The 20,761-nt window shown below is 40.8% G+C and overlaps 1 protein-coding gene across 2 annotated transcripts in view; it reads right to left on the bottom strand.

Moving 5' to 3' along the window:
* The window catches only part of LOC116978998 (UAP56-interacting factor-like), a 37,705-nt gene extending 18,102 nt beyond the window's left edge, over window positions 1–19,603 (bottom strand). For both annotated transcript variants that reach the window (XM_033030358.1, XM_033030359.1), the window contains exons 1-6: window positions 19,438–19,603; window positions 17,926–18,072; window positions 15,664–15,794; window positions 15,150–15,262; window positions 5,814–5,904; window positions 239–288 (exon numbers count right to left, since the gene is read on the bottom strand). In XM_033030358.1, coding sequence (XP_032886249.1) covers window positions 239–288; window positions 5,814–5,904; window positions 15,150–15,262; window positions 15,664–15,794; window positions 17,926–18,072; window positions 19,438–19,510 — 605 coding nt within the window. In that variant the 5' untranslated portion in view covers window positions 19,511–19,603. The remainder of the gene's footprint in view (window positions 1–238; window positions 289–5,813; window positions 5,905–15,149; window positions 15,263–15,663; window positions 15,795–17,925; window positions 18,073–19,437) is intronic.
* Window positions 19,604–20,761: the final 1,158 nt, after the last annotated feature.

Here is a 20,761-nt window from a genome sequence, read left to right as displayed (position 1 = left end):
TAAATAAACTTATAGACTATATTAATTAGCTCATGTGATGCCTCATAAATTTAGACGTTGAAAGCGTTAGAAGTTTCCAGTTGCTAACTGGACTATTAATTTAAATTGTAGCATGATCAAATGCCATCCAAAAGTAATTATGAAATACGTGATTAAGAAATACGTGGCAGTAGCAGAAGTGCATGCATGGAGTAACTTGCACTTTAGCGGTAGTGTTTTTTAGCAGGCAATTACTTACACTTGAGTCCATTGTTTCTTCTGTGCAGCTTCCAAACCCATTTGCAGAAACTTAAAAATTACAGATAAAAGCAAATTAATGAAAATTCTCGAATAGGCGACATAGACTCCAATAATATCTTGTTAAAAATCAGTTATGTACAAAGATCTGCACTAAATATATTTGTGAAAATATTAAGCCCTTTTTCTCAAGGCATACTGTGCTAAATTATAGGGCATAATATAGTGCTGGATGGACTGCTCAGGTCTGGATGAATGTAAGGGAGGAGGTATAGTGACAGGTGTTATACCTCCTGCAGGGGAAAATACCTGGAGAGAGAGTGGTTTGGATGGGAAGGTTTGAGTCAACCGAGGAGTTGTGGAGGAAGTGGTCCCTATAAAGGCAGAAATGGGTGTGGATTGTAAGATGTGACTGCTGGTTCACGTTGAAGGTGGGGAAAATGTCGGATAATTATGTATTAGATGTGGAGGCTGGTAGGATGAAAGGCAATGACAAGGGAAACTATGCCCCTGTTCTGTTTGCGAAGAGGGGGAGCAAGAACTACAGCGAATATATGTGTGAGGGATCCATCTGTGACAGCAATGGGTGGAAATTGAGAAGAGGGGGTTGCATCTTTGCAAGAAGCAGGCATTGTCCAGATAACTGTGGTAGTCAGTGTATTTGTAGTAGATGTCAATCGACAGTTTGTCTCCTGTGTTGGAGACAGAAATATCAAGAAAGGGGAGAGAATGTTAGAGATAGTCTGTGAATTTGAGGTCAGGGTGGAAAGTTAGTAGTAAAGTTAATGAAATCAACGATAACTGCATGTGTGCAGGAGGTAGCCCTGATGCAGATGTCAATGTAGAGCTATACAGAATGGAAACGGGCCCTTCGGCCCAACTTGCCCACACCGGCCAACAATGTCCCAGCTACAGTAGTCCCACCTGCCTGCATTTGGCCCATATCCCTTCAAACCTGTCCGATCCATGTACCTGTTTAACTGTTTCATAAACGCTGCGATAATCCCTGCCTCAACTGCCTTCTCTGGCAACTCGTTCCATACACCCACCACCCTTTGAATCTTCATATTCCTATTAACTCTTTTCCCCTTCACCTTAAACCTATGTCAATAGACAATTGACAATAGGTGCTGGAGTAGGCCATTTGATCCTTCGAGCCAGCACCGCCATTCAATGTGATCATGGCTGATTATCCCCAATCAGTACCCCGTTCCTGCCTTCTCCCCATATCCCCTGACTCTGCTATTTTTAAGAGCCCTCTCTAGCTCTCTCTTGAAAGCATCCAGAGAACCTGCCTCCACAGACGCACCACTCTGTGAGAAAAAGTGTTTCCTCGCCTCCGTTCTAAATGGCTTACTCCTTATTCTTAAACTGGTTCTGGACTCCCCCAACATCGGGAACATGTTTCCTGCCTCTAGCGTGTCCAAGCCCTTAACAATCTTATATGTTTCATTGCGATATCCTCTCATCCTTCTGAACTCCAGAGTGTACAAGCCCAGCTACTCCATTCTCTCAGCATATGTCACAGTCCCGCCATCCCTGCAATTAACCCGTTGAACCTATGCTGCACTCCCTCAATAGCAAGAATGTCCTTCCTCAAATTAGGGGACCAAAACTGCACACAATACTCCAGGTGTGGTCTCACTAGGGCTCTATACAACTGCAAACCTCTTTTCTCCTATATTCGATTCCTCTTGTTATAAAGGCCAACATGCCATTCGCATTCTTCACTGCCTGCTGTACCTGCATGCTTACTTTCATAGACTGATGTACCATGACCCCCAGATCCCGTTGTACTTCCCCTTTTCCCGACTTGTCGCCATTTAGATAGTAATCTGCCTTCCTGTTTTTGCTACCAAAGTGGATAACCTCACATTTATCTGCATTAAACTTCATCTGCCATGCATCTGCCCACTCCCCCAACCTGTCCAAGTTACCCTGCATTCTCATTGCATCCTCCTCACAGTTCACACTGCCACCCAGCTTTGAGTCATCTGCAAATTTGTTACTTTGTTACTTTGAATCCCTTCATCCAAATCATTGATGTAGATTGTAAATAGCTGCGGTCCTAGCACCGAGCCTTGCGGTACACCACTAGTCACTGTCTGCCATTCTGAAAGGGACCCGTTAATCCCTACTCTTTGTTTCCTGTCTGCCAACCACTTCTCTATCCATGTCAGCACTCTACCTCCAATACCATGTGCCCTAATTTTGCATACTAATCTCCTATGTGGGACCTTATCAAATGCTTTCTGAAAGTCCAGGTACACTGCATCCACTGGCTCTCCCTTGTCCATTTTCAATGTAAGGCTTACTGGTCTATAATTCTGTTTTCTCTCTCCCGCCTTTCTTAAAAAGTGGGATAACATTAGCTACCCTCCAATCCACAGGAACTGATCCTGAGTCTATAGAACATTGGAAAATTATCACCAATGCATCCACGATTTCCATAGCCACTTCCTTAAGTACCCTGGGATGCAGACCATCAGGCCCTGGGGATTTATCAGCCTTCAGTCCCATCAGTCTATCCAACACCATTTCCTGCCTAATGTGAATTTCCTTCAGTTCCTCTGTCACCCCAGATCCTCTGGCCACTACTATATCAGGAAGATTGTTTGTGTCCGCCTTAGTGAAGACAGATCCAAAGTACCTGTTCAACTCATCTGCCATTTCCTTGTTCCCCAAAATAAATTCACCTTTTTCAGTCTTCAAGGGTCCAACTTTGGTCTTAACTAATTTTTTCCTCTTCACACACCTAAAGAAGCTTTTACTATCCTGCTTTATATTCTTGGCTAGCTTACCTTCGTACCTCATCTTTTCTTCCCGTATTGTCTTTTTGGTTATCTTCTGTTGTTCTTTAAACATTACCCAATCCGCTTGCTTCCCGCTCATCTTTGCTACGTTGTACTTCTTCGCTTTAATTTTTATATTGTCCCTGATTCCCCTTGTCAGCCATGGTCATCCCTTTCTCCCCTTGGAATCTTTCTTCCTCCTAGGAATGAACTGATCCTGCACCTTCTGTATTATTCCTAGAAACACCTGCCATTTTTGTTCCACTGTCATCCCTGCTAGTGTACCTTTCCAGTCAACTTTGGCCAGCTCCTCCCTCATGGCCATACAGTCCCCTTTATTCAACTGCAACACTGACACCTCCAATCTACCCTTCTCCCTCTCCAATTGTAGATTAAACCTGACCATGTTATGGTCACTGCCTCCTAATGGCTCATTAACCTCGAGGTCCTTTATAAAATCCGATTCATTACATAACACTAAATCCAGAATTGCCTTCACCCTGGTAGGCTCCAATACAAGCTGTTCAAAGAATCCATCACGAAGGCACTCTACAAAGTCCCTTTCTTGGAGTCCAGTACTAGCCTGATTTTCCCAGTCTACCTGCATGTTGAAATCTCCCATAACAACCACAGCATTACTTTTGCTACATACCAATTTTAACTCTTGATTCAACTTGCGCCCTATGTCCAGGCTACTGTTTGGGGGCCTGTAGATTAGTCCCATTAGGGTATTTTTACTAATTCCTTAGTTCTATCCATACTGACTCCATATCTCCTGTTTCAATGTCACCCCTTGCAAGGGACTGAATTTCATCCCTCACCAATAGGGCAACTCCGCCTCCTCTGCCCACCTGTCTGACTTTTCGATAGGAGGTATACCCTTGAATATTCAGTTCCCAGCCCTGGCCATCTTGCAGCCATGTCTCAGTAATTCCCACAACATCATACTTGCCAGTTTCTAACTGAGCTTCAAGCTCGTCCACTTTATTCCTTATACTTTGCGCATTCATATACAGTACTTTGACCTCCGTATTCACTTCCCCCTTCGCAATTGGCCCTGACCTTACTCTGTTGTCCATTCTCAAGCTTTCCTTCCCATTAATTTGAGAAAGTCCTCTCTGTCCTCTGGTCCTCGATTCCCCCACTCTGAGTAAGGGACTTTGTGCATCTACTCGATCTATTCCTCCCATGATTTTACACACCTCTAGAAGATCACCCCTCATGCTCCTGCACTCCAAGGAAAAGAGTCCCAGCCTACTCAACCCTACTCAGCCCTATAGATAGACACAAAATTCTGGAGTAACCCAGCGGGACAGGCAGCTTCTCTGAAGAGAAGGAATGGGTGACATTTCGGGTCGAGATCCTTCTTCAGACTAGTCAGGGGAAAGGGATACAAGGGATATAGAACAAAAGAAAGTTGTTCTCCCTATACCTCAGACCCTTGAGTTCTGGCAACATCCTCGTAAAGCTTCTTTGTACCCTTTCCAGCTTGACAACATATTTCCGATAACATGGTGCCCTGAACTGAACATAATGTTGCTGATAAAGAGTTGGGGAATGGCACCAGCATACATTTGGAAAAAGGACTGTTCAACACAATAAACAAAGACGCAGGCATGGCTGCGGCCCATGCGAGTGCCTATAACTACACCTTTAACTTGAAGAAAGTAAGAGGAATCAAAAGAAAAGTTGTTTCGGTGAAGGTCATGTTTAGCCAGGTTGACGAGAGTGCTAGTTTAAGGGACCTGATTGGGTCTCTGTTCAAGGAACAACTGGAAGGCCTTGAGATCCTCCTAGTAGGGATGGGCATGGAGACATAAAGGGATTCGACATCCACGATTGGACATTACAATTAAGTGATGGGGGCCTATAATTGAAACTTATTGGTATGTTGAAGAATGCATTAGGGATCTCGGATGTAGGCCAAAAGGGACTCTGCAAGCAGGGACATGAATCAAGATATTTATGGATGAGTTAGGTGGGGCAGGGCCAGACAGAAACAATGGGCCTACCAGGGCAGTCTTGCTTGTGGATTTTGAAGGAGACTGAAACAGGCAGTGCAGGGTTGAGGAACTATAAATTTGGAAGCAGTGGAGGGGAGATCGTCAAAGACGACGAGATTGATGGTCTGGCCTGGTATTTGTCTGTGGTATCATGGTCAAGGGGTAGGTATGAAGAGATGTACACATGCCTGGCCTCAGCATGGTAGAATTCTATATTGGGGTTTTTACTGAGTGTGCGGAGGACTGCACATTCAGAGAAGGTGAGATTAGAGCGACTCAGGGGAGTTGCAAAGTCAAGACAGTTTATGTTTCTCTGGCAGTTGGAAATAAAAATAAAAATCTAATGGGGTAGAAGGCTGGCAGGGGCCGTTTAGCAGTTGTCACTAGTGGCAAGGAACAGAGAAATAGACCCACAGACAGAGGCAACAGAGAAAGAGCTCGATATGATGCTCTCTGAATTCGCTGACATACGGGCACGGGGGTATGTGTGTAAATATGTTTTGAAATGGAAAAACAATCCCTTCTTAATTACATAAACAAAAACCAACAGATGTACTGACCAAGTGAGCTAGCAGGACCTTTTTTATCCTAACGGTCTGGTGGTAAAATAAACCACAGTTATCACGGGAATGGTAATGTACAACCTAACACTTCTACTTTCAGCAATTTTTGTCTTTTTACGAGAAGGCTGATAAGAGTTCCAAATAGTCGTGTGAGGAACCAATTGATTATTCTCTGGAATCAAATGCATTCTTCCAAATCTATTCATAATATGACTTACCCCTCTTTTAATGTTCACTTTGGTTTGTCTTTGTTGATTTTGCATTAGTTGTCTGTTCTGCTGGTTTGAAACTTTATTTTGGAACATAATCCTGAAACAGTAAAATAGGAATTAAAATTGTCATACAAGGTGGTTTGAAAAGAAGTATGCACCAAAATGTTCCCAACACATATTTAGTGGTTTAGATTATTGACCCAGCACGGAAACAGGCCGAGCCTGCACCAACCAATGATCCCTGCAAACCAACACTATCCAATACACACTAGGGACAATTTTACCAAACCAATCAATTTATAAACCTGTACGTCTTTGGAGTGTGGGAGAAAACCGATGCACCCGGAGAAACCCCAAGCTGGTCCCGGGGACAATGTATGAACTCCATACAGATGGCATCCATAGTCGGGATTGAACCCGGGTCTCTGCCGCTATAAGGCAGCAACTCCACCGCGCTGCGCCACCTTATAGCTTGACTATTTCAGAATTAACTTCAAATTCAAACACAACTGTGAAATTGCCATGAAGGGGTTAATATAAGTTTACATTATGTTTTCTAGCTTAGTGTACTTCTATTGCCAAACTCATCTTATTTCACGTGATTGTGAATTAATTAATTACGGGAACTGATGTATAGACAAGGCACCTATTAGATCTTGTCTCATAGACGTGAAGTCATTACACCCTGAATGGATAGGAAATTTGAGAAATCTAACAATGGCAGGATAGCGCAGGAGGCAAATGAAACATTGTATTGTAAGGTAGAATATTGTCGAGTGGACAAGTACTCTGCCGTTGCGTTCAAATACCCAAAAAACCATGTTGATCTTTAAGTACCACAAATCTAGAGACTTCCTTACATTTGAAAAGGGAAAAGGGATCCAGCTGTTCTGTTCTGTGCAGTAATCAATGATAAGTGTAGAACTAGGAAAGAGAAAGTTGGAGTAAATAAGGGCCAAATGGAAATAAAGTAGTTCGAAGGTCTTTTTAATTATTATTCAACTCTTATACAAATTAACATATAATCCAATGGATCAAAGGCTTTGTGCCATGTCTGACAGTGAATTTGAAGATCAGGGTTTTGATTCATGCAAAACTGGCCCCTTTACTGAAGAAAATAGGGCGCTTTTGTTTGCGATGAACTGCAGTTAAACTGGACAGAAAACGGTGTCCTGGTGAATCAGATAACTTTAAAATGCAGTGGTAGCAGAGGTTTCAGGTGAGATACAACTTCTATTTTTAAGGATGCAGAACAAAATAATAATTGGGGAAACAATGAAAAGAAAGGGAAAGTTGTCTGGAAATGTTAGTTAATGTTGCTGTAAAAATGGTCTGAAGAAGGGTCTCGACCCAAAACGTTGCCTATTTCCTTCGCCCCATTGATGCTGCCTCACCCGCTGAGTTTCTCCAACATTTTTGTCTACCTTCGATTTTCCAGCATCTGCAGTTCCTTCTTAAACATAACTATAAGGGGGATTCATTCTCCCTAAACTACCCACTTTATTTTAAAATACTGTCCCGGATGGAGTCCCCTGTTGTGTCCCCAGAACCTTTGCCTCCTCCGACAACTGGCCAATGGCAGAAACCATCTTCCTGGCCCTACACTCATCCTGAAACATTTGGATTAGAAAGATACATGTGACACTTCCTCTTTATTGATTATAGCTCTGCCTTTAACACCATAATTCCAACAAACTCATCCTCAAACTCCGAGACTTAGGACTCAACTTCCCCTCTGCCACTGGATCTTTGACTTACTGGGTGCAATCAGTAAGGATAGATGACAAAACATCCTCCACAATAATTCTCAATACTGATGCTCCATAAGGATGTGTTGTCAGTTCCTTTGTATACATCCTATACACTATGGTCAAATTCTGCACTAATTCTATTTACAAATTTGCTGATAAAACCACCATCATTGGCCGGATCTCAACAATGACAAGACAGAGTATATGAAGGAGATAGAGAGCTTTGAAGCATGAAGTCAAGATAACAACCTCCCTATCAATGTAGACAAAATAAAGGAGCTAGTTATTAATGTCAGGAAGTACGCATAACATCCACCATCTAGAGAGTGGGGATAAATGGTTCATACTCGGGATGGCAACCGGTAACTAGCGGGGTTCCGCAAGGGTCGGTGCTGGGACCCCAGTTGTTCACAATTTATATAAATGATTTGGAGGAGGGAACCAAGTGTAATATATCAAAATTTGCGGACGATACAAAAATGGGAGGAAAAGTAGGGGATGAGGAGGATAGGAAGAGTCTGCAAAAGGATATAGATAAGCTAGGTGAGTGGGCAACAACTTGGCAGATGAAATTTAATACTAATAAATGTGAAGTCATTCACTTTGGGAAAAAAAATGATAGGGCAAGTTATTTTCTAAATGAGGAGGAGCTGCGTTGTAATGCAATGCAAAGGGATCTAGGGGTATTAGTACATGAATCACTAAAAGTCAGTATGCAGGTGCAGCAAGCAATCAGGAAGGCCAATGGAGTTTTGGCCTTTATTGCTAGGGGGATTGAGTATAAAAACACGGAGGTCTTGCTGCAGCTGTACACAGTATTAGTGAGACCACATTTGGAATACTGTGTACAGTTCTGGGGTCCATACTTAAGAAAGGATGTACTAGCCCTGGAGGCAGTGCAGCGAAGGTTTACAAGATTAATTCCTGCAATGAGGGGATTGACATATGAGGAAAGGTTAAGTAAGCTGGAACTCTACTCTTTGGAGTTTAGAAGAATGAGAGGCGATCTCATTGAAACATATAAGATCGTGAGGGGCCTTGATCGGGTGGATGCACCGAGGATGTTCCCAATGATCGGGGAAACTAGAACTAGGGGACATAGTTGCAGAATAAGGGGGGGCTCTTTTAAAACTGAGATGAGGAAGAACTTCTTCACCCAGAGGGTGGTTAATTTATGGAATTCACTGCCCCAGGGAGCAGTGGAAGCAGAAACGTTAAATGTATTTGTCTAAAATAGATGGTTTTTTAGCTGCCAAGGGGATAAGGGGCTACGGGGAGAGGGCAGGGATATGGACCTAGGTATGGTTAGTATAGTAAGACCTGAGTGATCTCCTGGACAAGTGTCGATCGCCTGGATTGGGGTCGGAGAGGAATTTCCCGGATTTTTTTCCCGAATTGGACCTGGGTTTTAATCCGTTTTTTTGCCTCCCCCAGGAGATCACGCGGTTCTTGGGGTGGAGAGGGGTGATAGCGGTATAAAGGGGAGGGTAGTGTCTTGTGTTCTGTGTCTTGTGTCTACTGTTTGTGGGTAAGTGTGTCTGTTTAGTGTTCAGCCATGAGCGAATGGCGGTGCGGGCTCGACGGACCTGGTGGTCTACTCTCGCACCTACTTTCTATGTTTCTATGTTTCTATCAATGGTGCTGAATTGGAGACGGTCAAGACCTTCAAGTTATCGGGTGTAAATATCACCAAGAATTTGTCCTGATCCAACCTCAATATCGTTGTAGCCAGGAAAGCACTCCAATGCCTTTACTTCCTCAGAAGGCTAAGAACATTCAGCTAGCCTCCGATGACCCTTTAATTGATACCAATTTACATAGACGCACCACAGTAAGCATTCTATCTGGATACATCACAATTTGGTATGGTAACTGCTCTGCCCAAGACCACAAGAAATTACAGAGAGTTATGGGCACAGTCCTGTCCCTCCCCCCTCAACTCCATCTATACTTCATCTGCCCTGAGAAAATAGCCAACATAATCAAGGGGTACTCACATGCTAATCATTCTCTCTTCTCCTGCCGGGCATAAGATACAAAAGCTTAAAGACACATACTATCAGACTATTCAACAGATCTCTCATTTGCCAAGAATCTATCTTGTTGCAACCCTTACACTTTATTTGCAATTTCTCTGTAGCTGTAACACAATATTCTCTTCTTTGTTCATGTTCTCTATTGCATTACCTGATGTAGTCAGGTAAGGTATGATTTGGCTGGATAGAGCGCAAAACAACATTTTTCACTATATCTCATTACTCGTGACAATAATAAACCAATACCGAAAGATAAATGTCAAATCTAAAAATGACTTGTCATTTCAAACCTATTGTTCTCCCTTTTAAATTATCCACCGGATTATCCACCTATCCTTCACTTCAAGGGGCCTTATTTTTTTTTATAACCTTTTGTGGGACGTCAACAAATACTTTTAAAAATCCAGACTTGCTACTGCTGCAGGTTCACCCATATATACCCTGTTTTCTCCTCCCCTACCCAGCTCTTCCTCAGCCCACTGTCTCCACCGCTTCCTTTCTTCTTCCCCCCCCCCCCCCACCCTCACATCAGTTTGAAGAAGGGTCTCGACCCGAAACGTCGCCTATTTCCTTCACTCCATAGATGCTGCCTCACCCGCTGAGTTTCTCCAGCAGTTTTGTCTACCCCTTATAGTTATGGTTACCTGCAAATGGAATGGCTAAGCTAGCTGCCACTTATGACTAGCAATACAAAAGATAGGTGGGACGTTGGGCTGTGCAAAGTTTAAGAATATTCCACAAATGAATATGGATAGATTAAGTGAGCAAAAAAGACAGTAAGACAGGAAATTATGATATTAGTTTTAAAAGAAAGCATAATAAAATAAAACAGAACAGCATGGTAGGGAATGCATGTCTTGTTCAGCAAAGAGATCACAACGTAGAAAACTAACATGCACAGATAGGAAGCAAAAAGGAAGGAAATTGTGTATGTTAGCCCTTTTTGCATACAGTTTGAAATACAAGGTTTTGTAACATCTGTGCAGAACTTTGGTAAGACCACACCTAGCATGCGGTTTTGGATATGCAAGGTACAGTTACTAGCTTGATTCTGGGTACAAGGGGAATTTTAGGCATGGAACACCAACTTCTCTATTTCCATGCGCGTATTCATATATTGGATAGCAATCTCGTGTGATGTGTGTCAGCTCCTCAAACAATGTAACAGTTTTATACCAGGAACTTAGAAATTCAATATGCAAATAGTTTGTGTACTGTTTTGCAAACAAACCTTTACATATATGCCCTCAATGTAGTCTGAAGACATATAAATTAGTGATGAGGATGCTGATCAGTTTATTCAAGTATTTTGCAAGTTCTCACCTGACAAGCTTTTGGAAAGCTTGCACCAAAACCTATTTCTTGACTCTTGCTGTGACTGCATGTAAGAAATCTCATTGAAGATGTCTATATCAATGAGAGAGCATAGCTCAGCAATCTACACAGGCAAATGATAGTGTCAATAACTGGATTACTGCAGACATAATGTTAGGCGTACTATTAATGTGCAGGTATACAACAAAATGGCTTCTGTGTTTGATTATATCAGAAGCTTAGACATGTGAGCAACTGAGCCTGAGAACTATTCAGCTCGTAGATCAAATTAAAGGACATCTCCTTGCAGACAAACAATATCCAAAAAGCTGAATGATAAAGAAATACAATGAAACCCCAAAACGATATGACGAGTGAATGTTAAAAAAAGTAATACAACCAATTAAAATTGGCCAGAAACATATAGCACTTTAATAAATCTCATTGCAAGGTAAAAGATGCCATGCTTAAAGATGTTGTGCAGTTTGAACCAAATGTGTTGGAAATAGCTAAAAGCTATAGGTTTGTCACAGAAACTGGGTAAGAACATTTTATATATTGTTAAATTAGGAACTGCGTAATTTGATGCTTTTTTGGAACATGCCTTACACAATGGGCTTGTATATGGACCGGCAAATCACAAATTCAGTCTGAAGATGAGTCCCAACCCAAAATGTCGTCAGTCCATTCCCTTCACAGTTGCTCCATGACACGCTGAGTTCTTCCAGCACTTTTTTCAATAATTTCAGTCAAATCTGTTGAACAAGCAAAGCCTACATTTAAATTTGCATGTAAAGTAGCTGGAGAAAGAATGGATGATGGCACAGCAGAGGATTCAATCCCGATCTCCAGTGCTATTTGTGTAGTTTGCATTTTCTCCCAGTATATGGATTTCCTCTGTGTGCTCACATTCCAAGGGTGTGTGTTGGTAAATTAATTGGCTATTAATGAGCTGTAAATTGTCCCTAATGCAGAGGTGAATGGCGGAATCTTGATGGAAATTTTGGGAGTTGGTGGAAATTTAGGGAAAACATGGTACAAGTGTAGGATTAGCGTTAACGGATGTTTGATTGTCACCACGGAATCAAAATCTCTTTCCATGCAGTATGACACTGTCTGTGTGTTAATTTGGCTGCCCGCAGATTCAAGGCTAAAACATGCCACAAAAGCAATTTCAGTGGCAATTCAAAATAACAATAGATATTAGGAAATTTGGAGTATAGCTTGGCACGTTGTTGGATTTTATGATGATATTTTCAAAGACAGCTGCACTGGCAAAAAAGAGTACAATGTGAGCATTAGACGATTGCAAGCCCAAATCCATCCCATGCACTCCAAAGAATCAAATTGAAAGAAACTGGATAAATGAGAACCAAATGTTGTGCTTTCTAAAAACAGACTAAGTGTGCTAGGTTGTACCCAAGGCAGAAAACAGTGAACCTGCGCAAAGGCTACAATGTCATGAAAATCAAGACATTCACCACGAACAATATTCACTGCATTTTGCTTTGCATGCTGAGTTAGAAGGATCAAATTTCTTCAAACAATTGGAACTCTCCCATGACTATGCTCAATTGAACATTGGCAATGTACTTCAGCACTACTTGACCATCGACATACACAAAGAGCTCTCCTGATGTTAATCCATTGAGTCAAGAGTTTCGCCAAGAATTTCTGGCCAATATGGATAAAACATGTAGGATGAAATTGCAGATGCTGGTTTGCACCAAAGGTAGACACAAAAAGCTGGAGTAACTCAGTCGGTCAGGTAGCATCTCTGGAGAAAAGGAATAGGTGACCTTTCGGGTCCAAACCATTCTTCAGACCGAGAGTCAGGCGAGAGGAAAACGAGAGATATAGGTATAATGAATGAAAGAGATGCAAAAAGCAACAATGATCAACAAAAGGTGGAGCCCACAATGGCCCATTGTTGGCTGTGGGAAGGTGATAACGTGTGATACAAACAGTGAAATTAGTACGATGAATAGGGCGGGGCAGGGATGGAGAGAGAGAGGGAATGCAAGGATTACGAAGTTGGAGAAAACAATATTCATACCGCCAGGTTGTATGCTGCACAAGCAAAATATGAGGTGATGCTCCTCCAATTTGCATTTGGCCTCACTCTGACCTTGGCCTCATTCTGAAATGTTGTCGGGAGCAGATTAGTGGGTAATCAAGATGAGCTGTTAATTGCCAGAAATTTATAAACAGAAAAAATATATTTTGCCGAAAATGTTCAATTTAGTATAACTGAAGATGATACAAGGCAATTAGAAACAGTGTAGAAATTGTTGATGTCAATGGCCTACAAGCAATGAAAGAATGATGAAGCTTATTTACTGTGCAAAATATGACACTGCAGCAGAACTAGGGTTGTTCCTGGGGATGATGCCGTTTTACATATGACTCTTTCCAGTTCTTAAGGTGCAGCAAAGAACAATGAAGTGTGCAAGATGAAAGCAAAACAAAAAGATGTCAGTGAAGTTCTCCCCAGAGACAAATACTGTAGACAGACCACACAAACAGGCTATTTGGCCCAACAACTGCATGCTAACCGTCAACTGCACATTTACACTAAGCCTACATTGATCCCAGTTTTTATTCTCCCCACACTCTTAAGAGTACAGTACCCGTATTTATTTTGATTCTGCGCACACATTGATGTTGTCAAGTGAAATGACATAATGATATTGGTGCAGTTGCAAGCCATACAAAAGAATAATGGGTAAGAGAAACCATTTGCTTTTACGTCTCATAACCTCACAAGAAAATTAGTGAAATTATGTATAAACTGAGAAAGAAGTACTAGGAATCACGTAAGGAATCAAGAAATTTGATCCATTTCACAGAGCAGAACCTTTGTTCAAGCAATGCTCACTTTGAAGAGGCTTCCCTCCTCTCTTTGACAGGAATTCTAAGCCCCTCCCTCTCTGCTCCCCCTCCGCTAGTGGATAAATTATATCCTAATTCAGAGACATTTAAAATGGCATCATCAAGGATGAACACATTTTTTTTTTTTTGCATTCCAACAATAAAATTGAGTATTAAAGTTCCAAACAGAACACTATTGCAAAAAAAAAACAGACTGCTGTATGAACTCAGCAGGTCAGGCAGCATCTCTGGAGGCAGAGGGATGGTGAGTGTTTTAGGTAAAGAATCAGGATTCATCACTGCTCCTGAGTATAGCATCTGCAATCTCTTACATCTCCATTATATCACCCCACTGCAAAACCTCCTCAAAATAAGCCTCTGAAGAAATTGTCCTCCCCCCTTCGAAGGGAATTCACTGAGCCTCTCTCACTGTAGTTTCCGCTAGTCTTCTCTTATTCAACCATATTTGGAGAGTTCATACAGCGGTTTGTCATTTGCTCCAGTTAATGCTTTACAGTCTCTTGTGCCTCCAGAACGCTACTGTAGATGTTTTGTCATGTCTACCACATAGGAACCCTCAAGTTGGATGTGTAAATGAAATAATGAGGACTTTCGAATAACCGAGTATGAAACTACAGACAAAACCCAGAATGATTCATTGTTGAAAAAGGTCTATGAACAGATATTGGAGGGATGGACAGAATTCAAACACGAGTTGTCATGTGAACAGGGTTGCATAATGTGGATAAGAGAATGATAATACCTATTCTGTTGAGAGAGGTTTTTTACCAAATTTTTTATTGACTGCATATAAAATAATAGTTTGAATGATGATCTTGAATCATGGCTAAAATTGAACAAATTTGCAATAAACCTTTGAAAACTCCTTTGCTGTAATGCCCGTGATTTACAGGAGCTTTTTAGAGTACATGGAGAGTTTTGTGAAAAAGGAAATTACAATTTCCTGCATTTAAAGTAGATTAAAGTGTAACACATGAACTCGTATTATGACTGAACATACTATAGATAAATTGAGGTCCATATATGCATAAAATCAAGGCTTACTTGAACAGCTAATTTCTGATAATGACCCCTAGTTTAAATATACTTAGTTTGCAAATGTTTGAAACCGAATGATATCAAACGCACTCTTCTTCCTTCAAATGTGTCTTGGTCAATTTACCCCAACATGACAGCCAAATGTATTTCCTTGTACTCTTGTATCTTGCCACCTTCCTCAGTATTCCCACAGCCACCTTGAGGTACTGTCATTCATAACAATTTTATGAAAGAGTTATGATATTTCCGATGCAGAGTTAAGAGAGACTGGATGCATACTGTAATTGTTGATACAATTAAGTTATTGTTACCTTCTTTTCAGCAGTTGAGGAAGCCCCTGTCGTGTAGGCCTGAAACTCTTCTTGGTTTGCTGTGCTCTTTCCCATATGATTCTTGGAGTTCCTTTCCGAATGGGTGCAATTTGCTGAAAATTCAATAAAGAAATTGATTTTAAAATTAAAAAAATCACAGACAAAATAGGGCTTTATTTCGTTTGCTAATTTATTTACATTAGTGGGAGATTCTAGGACTGGACGTTAAAGGACGTTCTTTTAAGTAGGAGACATTTCTTTAGTCCGAGGGAATGTGTGGAATTATTTGCCACAGAAGGCTATGAAGACCAAGTCAATCGATATTTTTAAGGCAGAGATAAATAGATTCTTGATAAGTACAGGTGTCAGAGGTTATGGGGTGAAGGCAGGAGAATGGGATTAGGAGGGAGAGAGAGATCAGCCATGAATCAATGGCAGAGTAGACTTGATTGGCCGAATGGCCTAATTCTACTCCTATTATAACCTGATGAATGTTAATAATTAAAAGACTCACTTGTTTGACTGCTATGGTTGGTTCTCTTCCATCTGGTCTAATTCTGGGATATCTAGCCTGTGTTTGCCAGCGTTGATTAATTCTCCCATATCCTCGTGATCCAAAGGCATTTCCCGGTGGTCGACTAGATCCTATTTGAATGGCAAGAGAAAAATAATCAGCTTGCTACAGGTGATAACATTTTCATATGTATTGAATTATCACATTTGCAGCTCAGTATTAGAATTAATAAGAAAATTGCTTTGGCTTGACGGGGCATAAATCTCCTGTTTACATTTCTATCTCAGGATTACAGCATTCATCCTCTGCCCCCTATTGTTACCTATTTACTTAAGCAAATTGCTGCTGCTTACATAATGTTGCCCATAGCTGAGCCAGTTATCCTACAAATCATTAGTAATGCCCTCCAAAGAATCAGCATCTCGCCAGCAGCTTTGGCCACCTAAGTCACAGAGACATACCGTACCAAAAGAAGCCTTTTGGCTCAACTTGTTAATATGTTCTATGAGCAGTGTTAGGTCATTTGGCCCATCAAGGCTATTCTACCATTCAATCATAGCTGATCTATCTTTCCCTCGCAACCCCATTCTTCTGCCTCCACGCCATAACCTGTGACACCCTTACCAATCAAGAATCTGTCAAGCCTTAAAAATATCCATTGACTTGGCATCCATAGCTGTCAATGGCAATAAATTCCACAGTTTCACCACTCTCTGACCAAATAATTCCGCCTCCTCTCCTTTTTAAAGGTACTTCCTTGTATGCTGTGGCTCTAGCTTTTGTCCTAAATTTTCCCGCTAGTGGATACATCCTCTCCACATTCTCTCCATCTAGGCTTTTCACTATTCTGTAAGTTTCAATGAGGCTACCCCTCCCCCACCCTTCTAAACTCCAGCAAGTGAGGCCCAGTGCCTTCAAACGCCCATCATATGTTAAACCAATAATTCCTAAATTCATTTTTGTAAACCTCTCCAACGCCAGCACATCTTTCCTCAGATATCGGGCCCAAAAGTGCCTATAAAGCCTCAGCATTACATCCCTGTTTCTGTATTCTAGCCCTCTCAAAATAAATGCTAGCATTACATTTGCCTTCCTTACTACCAATTCGACTTGCAAATTAACTTTTTGGGAATTCTGCACCAGCACTCCTGAGTCCATTTGCATCTCCCATTTCTGAATTCTCTCTCCATTTAGAAAATTGTCTACATCTTTATTCCAACTACCAAAATACATTACTGCACACTTTGCTACACTGTGTTCCATCTGCCACATCTCAGCCCACTCTCCCAATCAAGATGCCATATCTAAACTAATCCTATTTGCCTGTGTTTGCCCCACATTTTTCAAACCTTTTCCTATTAATGTACCTGTCCAAATGTCTTTTAAATATTGTTATTGCACCTATTTATGCCCTCATTGCCCCTTAGATTCCTATTAAATCTTTATCATCTCACCATAAACTTATACCTTTTAGTTCTTGATTCCCCTACCGTGAGGAAAAAGATTCCCTATCTATTCCTCATATAATTTTAACACCTCTATAAGATCATCCCTCTGACTACTGCACTGCAAGGAAGAAAGTTCTAGCTTGAACACAATAACTGAAACACAATTGAAAACTGAACATAATACTGCCATACATAAGTGCAGCCTCACCAAAATATTGTACAACTGTAACATAACATCCAGACTTCTATACTGAACTCCCTTATTGATGAAGACCAGCATGCCAAACACCTTTTGCATCACCGTAACTACCCAGCAATAGCATTTTTTGGAAACTATGCACTTGTTTCCCTATGTCCATGATTTCACCATCAAAGCTTTAGGAGTCACCAATGATGTGAAACCCAACTGAACTAACTACATAAATATCATGGATGCAAATCCAAGCCAAAGACTAGGCATACGGCAGAAGCGTGATGAAATATTTTCCATCTTCCCAATCCAGGCACTTCAACCACCAAGAAGCATAAAAAGGCATCAGGTGTGGGGAACAAAACCACTTCCGGTTATTTCCCTCACTCGTACATTGTACACTATCCTGACATGGAAATATATTGGTGCTCCTCCATCCAGTAACATTTGCATACACAGGCAGACAGGATTTGGGATACCAACAGAAGGCACAATCTCAATTATCTCAATTTCAAATATTTGCATACTGCTAAATAAATATGCCAACAAAAATGCAAGATTAGATAAAATGTACAATTCCTGGGTTTGCAATTGTGACATGGTTAATTTTGATGAAGAGCTTACCCTGTATATTCTGTTGCATTCTTTGTCCTGGCTGAATTTGTGGGATGTGAGGGTGCAAATTCCATTGTATTTTCTGTTGTTCTCTTGTCCTGTTAACTGCAATCATTGCAGAGATGTTTTCCTTTTTATTGAGTTCAATAATTTCATCTGCATAATGCATGTACAAAAATTATTTTTGCATGTATTACCAGATCTAATGCATAAAACTGGGTTCTATATACAATGCTATCCTCTTATCTAAGTTTGCTGAAGGAGTCTGAAGAAGGGTCGACTCGAAATGTCACCTATTTGTTTTCTCCAGAGATGCTGCCTGTCCCATTTAGTCACTCCAACATTTTCCTTTGATAAAGGAAAAATTGATACTAAAACAGGAAAATTATATATCTTTGCTATGAAATAATTCTGTGCCAATCTCTCCAAGATCATAGAAATGCACAATACAGTTACAATTCATCCTAGCAGCCTCCCTGACAGAGATTTAAAAATACAAATCCTACTAAATTATTAACTAGATCCGTGTGAAGGACTTTCAAAATGTTTGGAATTTAGTTAAGAGTGCCGTCTCATACGGATTTTAACATGCTAGATTATATTGAGAAAGCTCAGCTTTGACAGCACTGACTGGTTGAAGTAATAATATAGAAATTAAAATAATTTATCATACTAAATATATGTATTCGCTCATTCAACAAAAGGTAATTTACATACCACAAAACTCATAGGAAATCAAGTAAAACACTGCAAACGCTTGAAATCTGAAATGAGGAAAGAAAACTAGGGAAACACTTAGGACCTTAGGCAAGATGCGGGCGAAATAAAATCAAAGTTGGTCACCAGGACATATGTGTGTCAGATTCTTTGCCTTCAAAAAGGATATTCTGTCTATTTGCTTATGCTTTTGTGAAATTACATTTGGTGATATGGGTAGGATATTACAGCATGTAAAAGTAGCAACTCAGTGACCTGGGATGAGTAATGAGGGGAACTATGAGTGAAGGTAAACAACATTTATTGCTTATTCCCACATGTTGATTGGAGTCGGTTGTTTGCAGGCAAAGGAACGTCAGGAAAGAGGAATACCTCTAAAAGTGTGACAACAAGAATTCAGGGCTTGCACGTTCATGTTAGGGTGAAGGGCAAAGCAGGTGGGCACAAAGGAAGCTTGGATTAAGAGCTCTGACAGGAAAAAGGGGGCATGGGACAGATATGGGTGTGTAAATATATCTATGTTATATATATAGATATATATGACGCAGATCGACGGCCGCAGTATTTCTAAGCACTGACGCATGACGTTGCAACAATGCAATATCGTCGCTCCTTATTTAGTGATTCGCATCTGACTGATCTCATACGACATCTCCCACTTCACTCCCTCCCAAAAAGTGAAAGAAAACATCATTTTTAAAATCACATATTCTATGCCTTGTAATAGAGACCTGCTCTCCTTGGATTTCGTATCAATAATTTCAGAAAACCAGCACAGACAATTTTAGGGAAACTTATACTTGCCCAAAGACATGTCAATCTTTTCCGAGTTTTTGTCTACGTCCATAGGAACAGGTTCAGCGGCGAACTCAGTCATTTCTTCTTTATGACGGATGCTAATGAACAATTCAAAGTGAAGTGAAGAGTAAACGTGAGAATTGTCACTTGTTCAGATTTAGCTTCTATCTCTAAGGCGCATGTACGGAATGCTGTCTGCGTTGTGATCGTGATAACGTGACTTGAAATACGAAGGGAACGGATTAAATTCCTGGGGATGGCAACGGATTAATCTAATTGCTAATATAATAGTTACTGAACATATCAACCAAAGTTACATTAAAATTAACATGAGCGTGGAGCTGCTGCCTCGGCGCCAAAGACCTACGTTCGATCCCGCCGTAGGGTCTGTCAGTGTGGAGTTTGCATGAGCCACTGTGACCATGTGGGTTTCCTCCAGGTACTGGGGATTTGTAGGTTAATTGGCCTATGTAAATTGTCCCTAGCAATGATCTTATAGCTCCGCTATAAGATCTTTGGTCCCTAGTATGTAAGGAGTGGATGAGTAAGTGGATGGATAAAAGAACGTGTGTGATCGATGTTTGGCGTCCATTCGACGCGCGGAAAGACCTATTTCCATGCTGCATTCTAAAATAAATCTAAATATAGGATTCTTTCAATTCTTCAAATGCAAATCGCTTTTGGCAACTTGCTTTCTATGGAGAATTGCACAAGACACTGGTGCTAGGAGCATAGTAACTAATATTAAATCCATTTAAAAGTTAAATGAAACTCTTTCGGTTGTCTGTTGAAAGGTTAATCATGACATTATCAAACATCAACGATTGTGATTTAGTTAGTTAATAACTTTAATGGGTTTTTTTATATTTTAGGGCTCTGTACACGTTAATTTCAATATGTTCAAATTTGATCGAACACCAGGAAACTTAACTGGCAGTTTAACTGGACCATCTTTAGACTTGGACGGAAGCAGAGAATAACCACTAACTTCCTGTCACAGACATACAAAGCGTGTGATTAAGACTGAAATGTAAAGAAGCACTGAGTTCCTATTTTTTAGTTTAGTTTAGAGATACAGCGCGGAAACAGGCCCTTCGACCCACCGAGTCTGCACCAACCAGCGATCCCCGTACTTTAACACTATCCTCCACACACACTCTGGACAATTTACACTTATACTCGCCAATTAACCTACAAACCTGTACGTCTTGTGGCTACAATGTTAACTAAGCTAGCTTTAATGTTTCTAAGCAAAATATTAAATATCTGGAAACATTTACAGTCCAGACAGTATTTGTAGAAATAGTTCAATTTCAGGTCAATGACTTCT

The sequence above is a fragment of the Amblyraja radiata genome, chromosome 12 (assembly GCF_010909765.2).
Source record: "Amblyraja radiata isolate CabotCenter1 chromosome 12, sAmbRad1.1.pri, whole genome shotgun sequence".
Lineage (NCBI taxonomy): Eukaryota > Metazoa > Chordata > Chondrichthyes > Rajiformes > Rajidae > Amblyraja > Amblyraja radiata.
The sequence above is the reverse complement of the archived record's forward strand: the minus strand, read 5'-3'. Positions and strand labels throughout refer to the sequence as shown.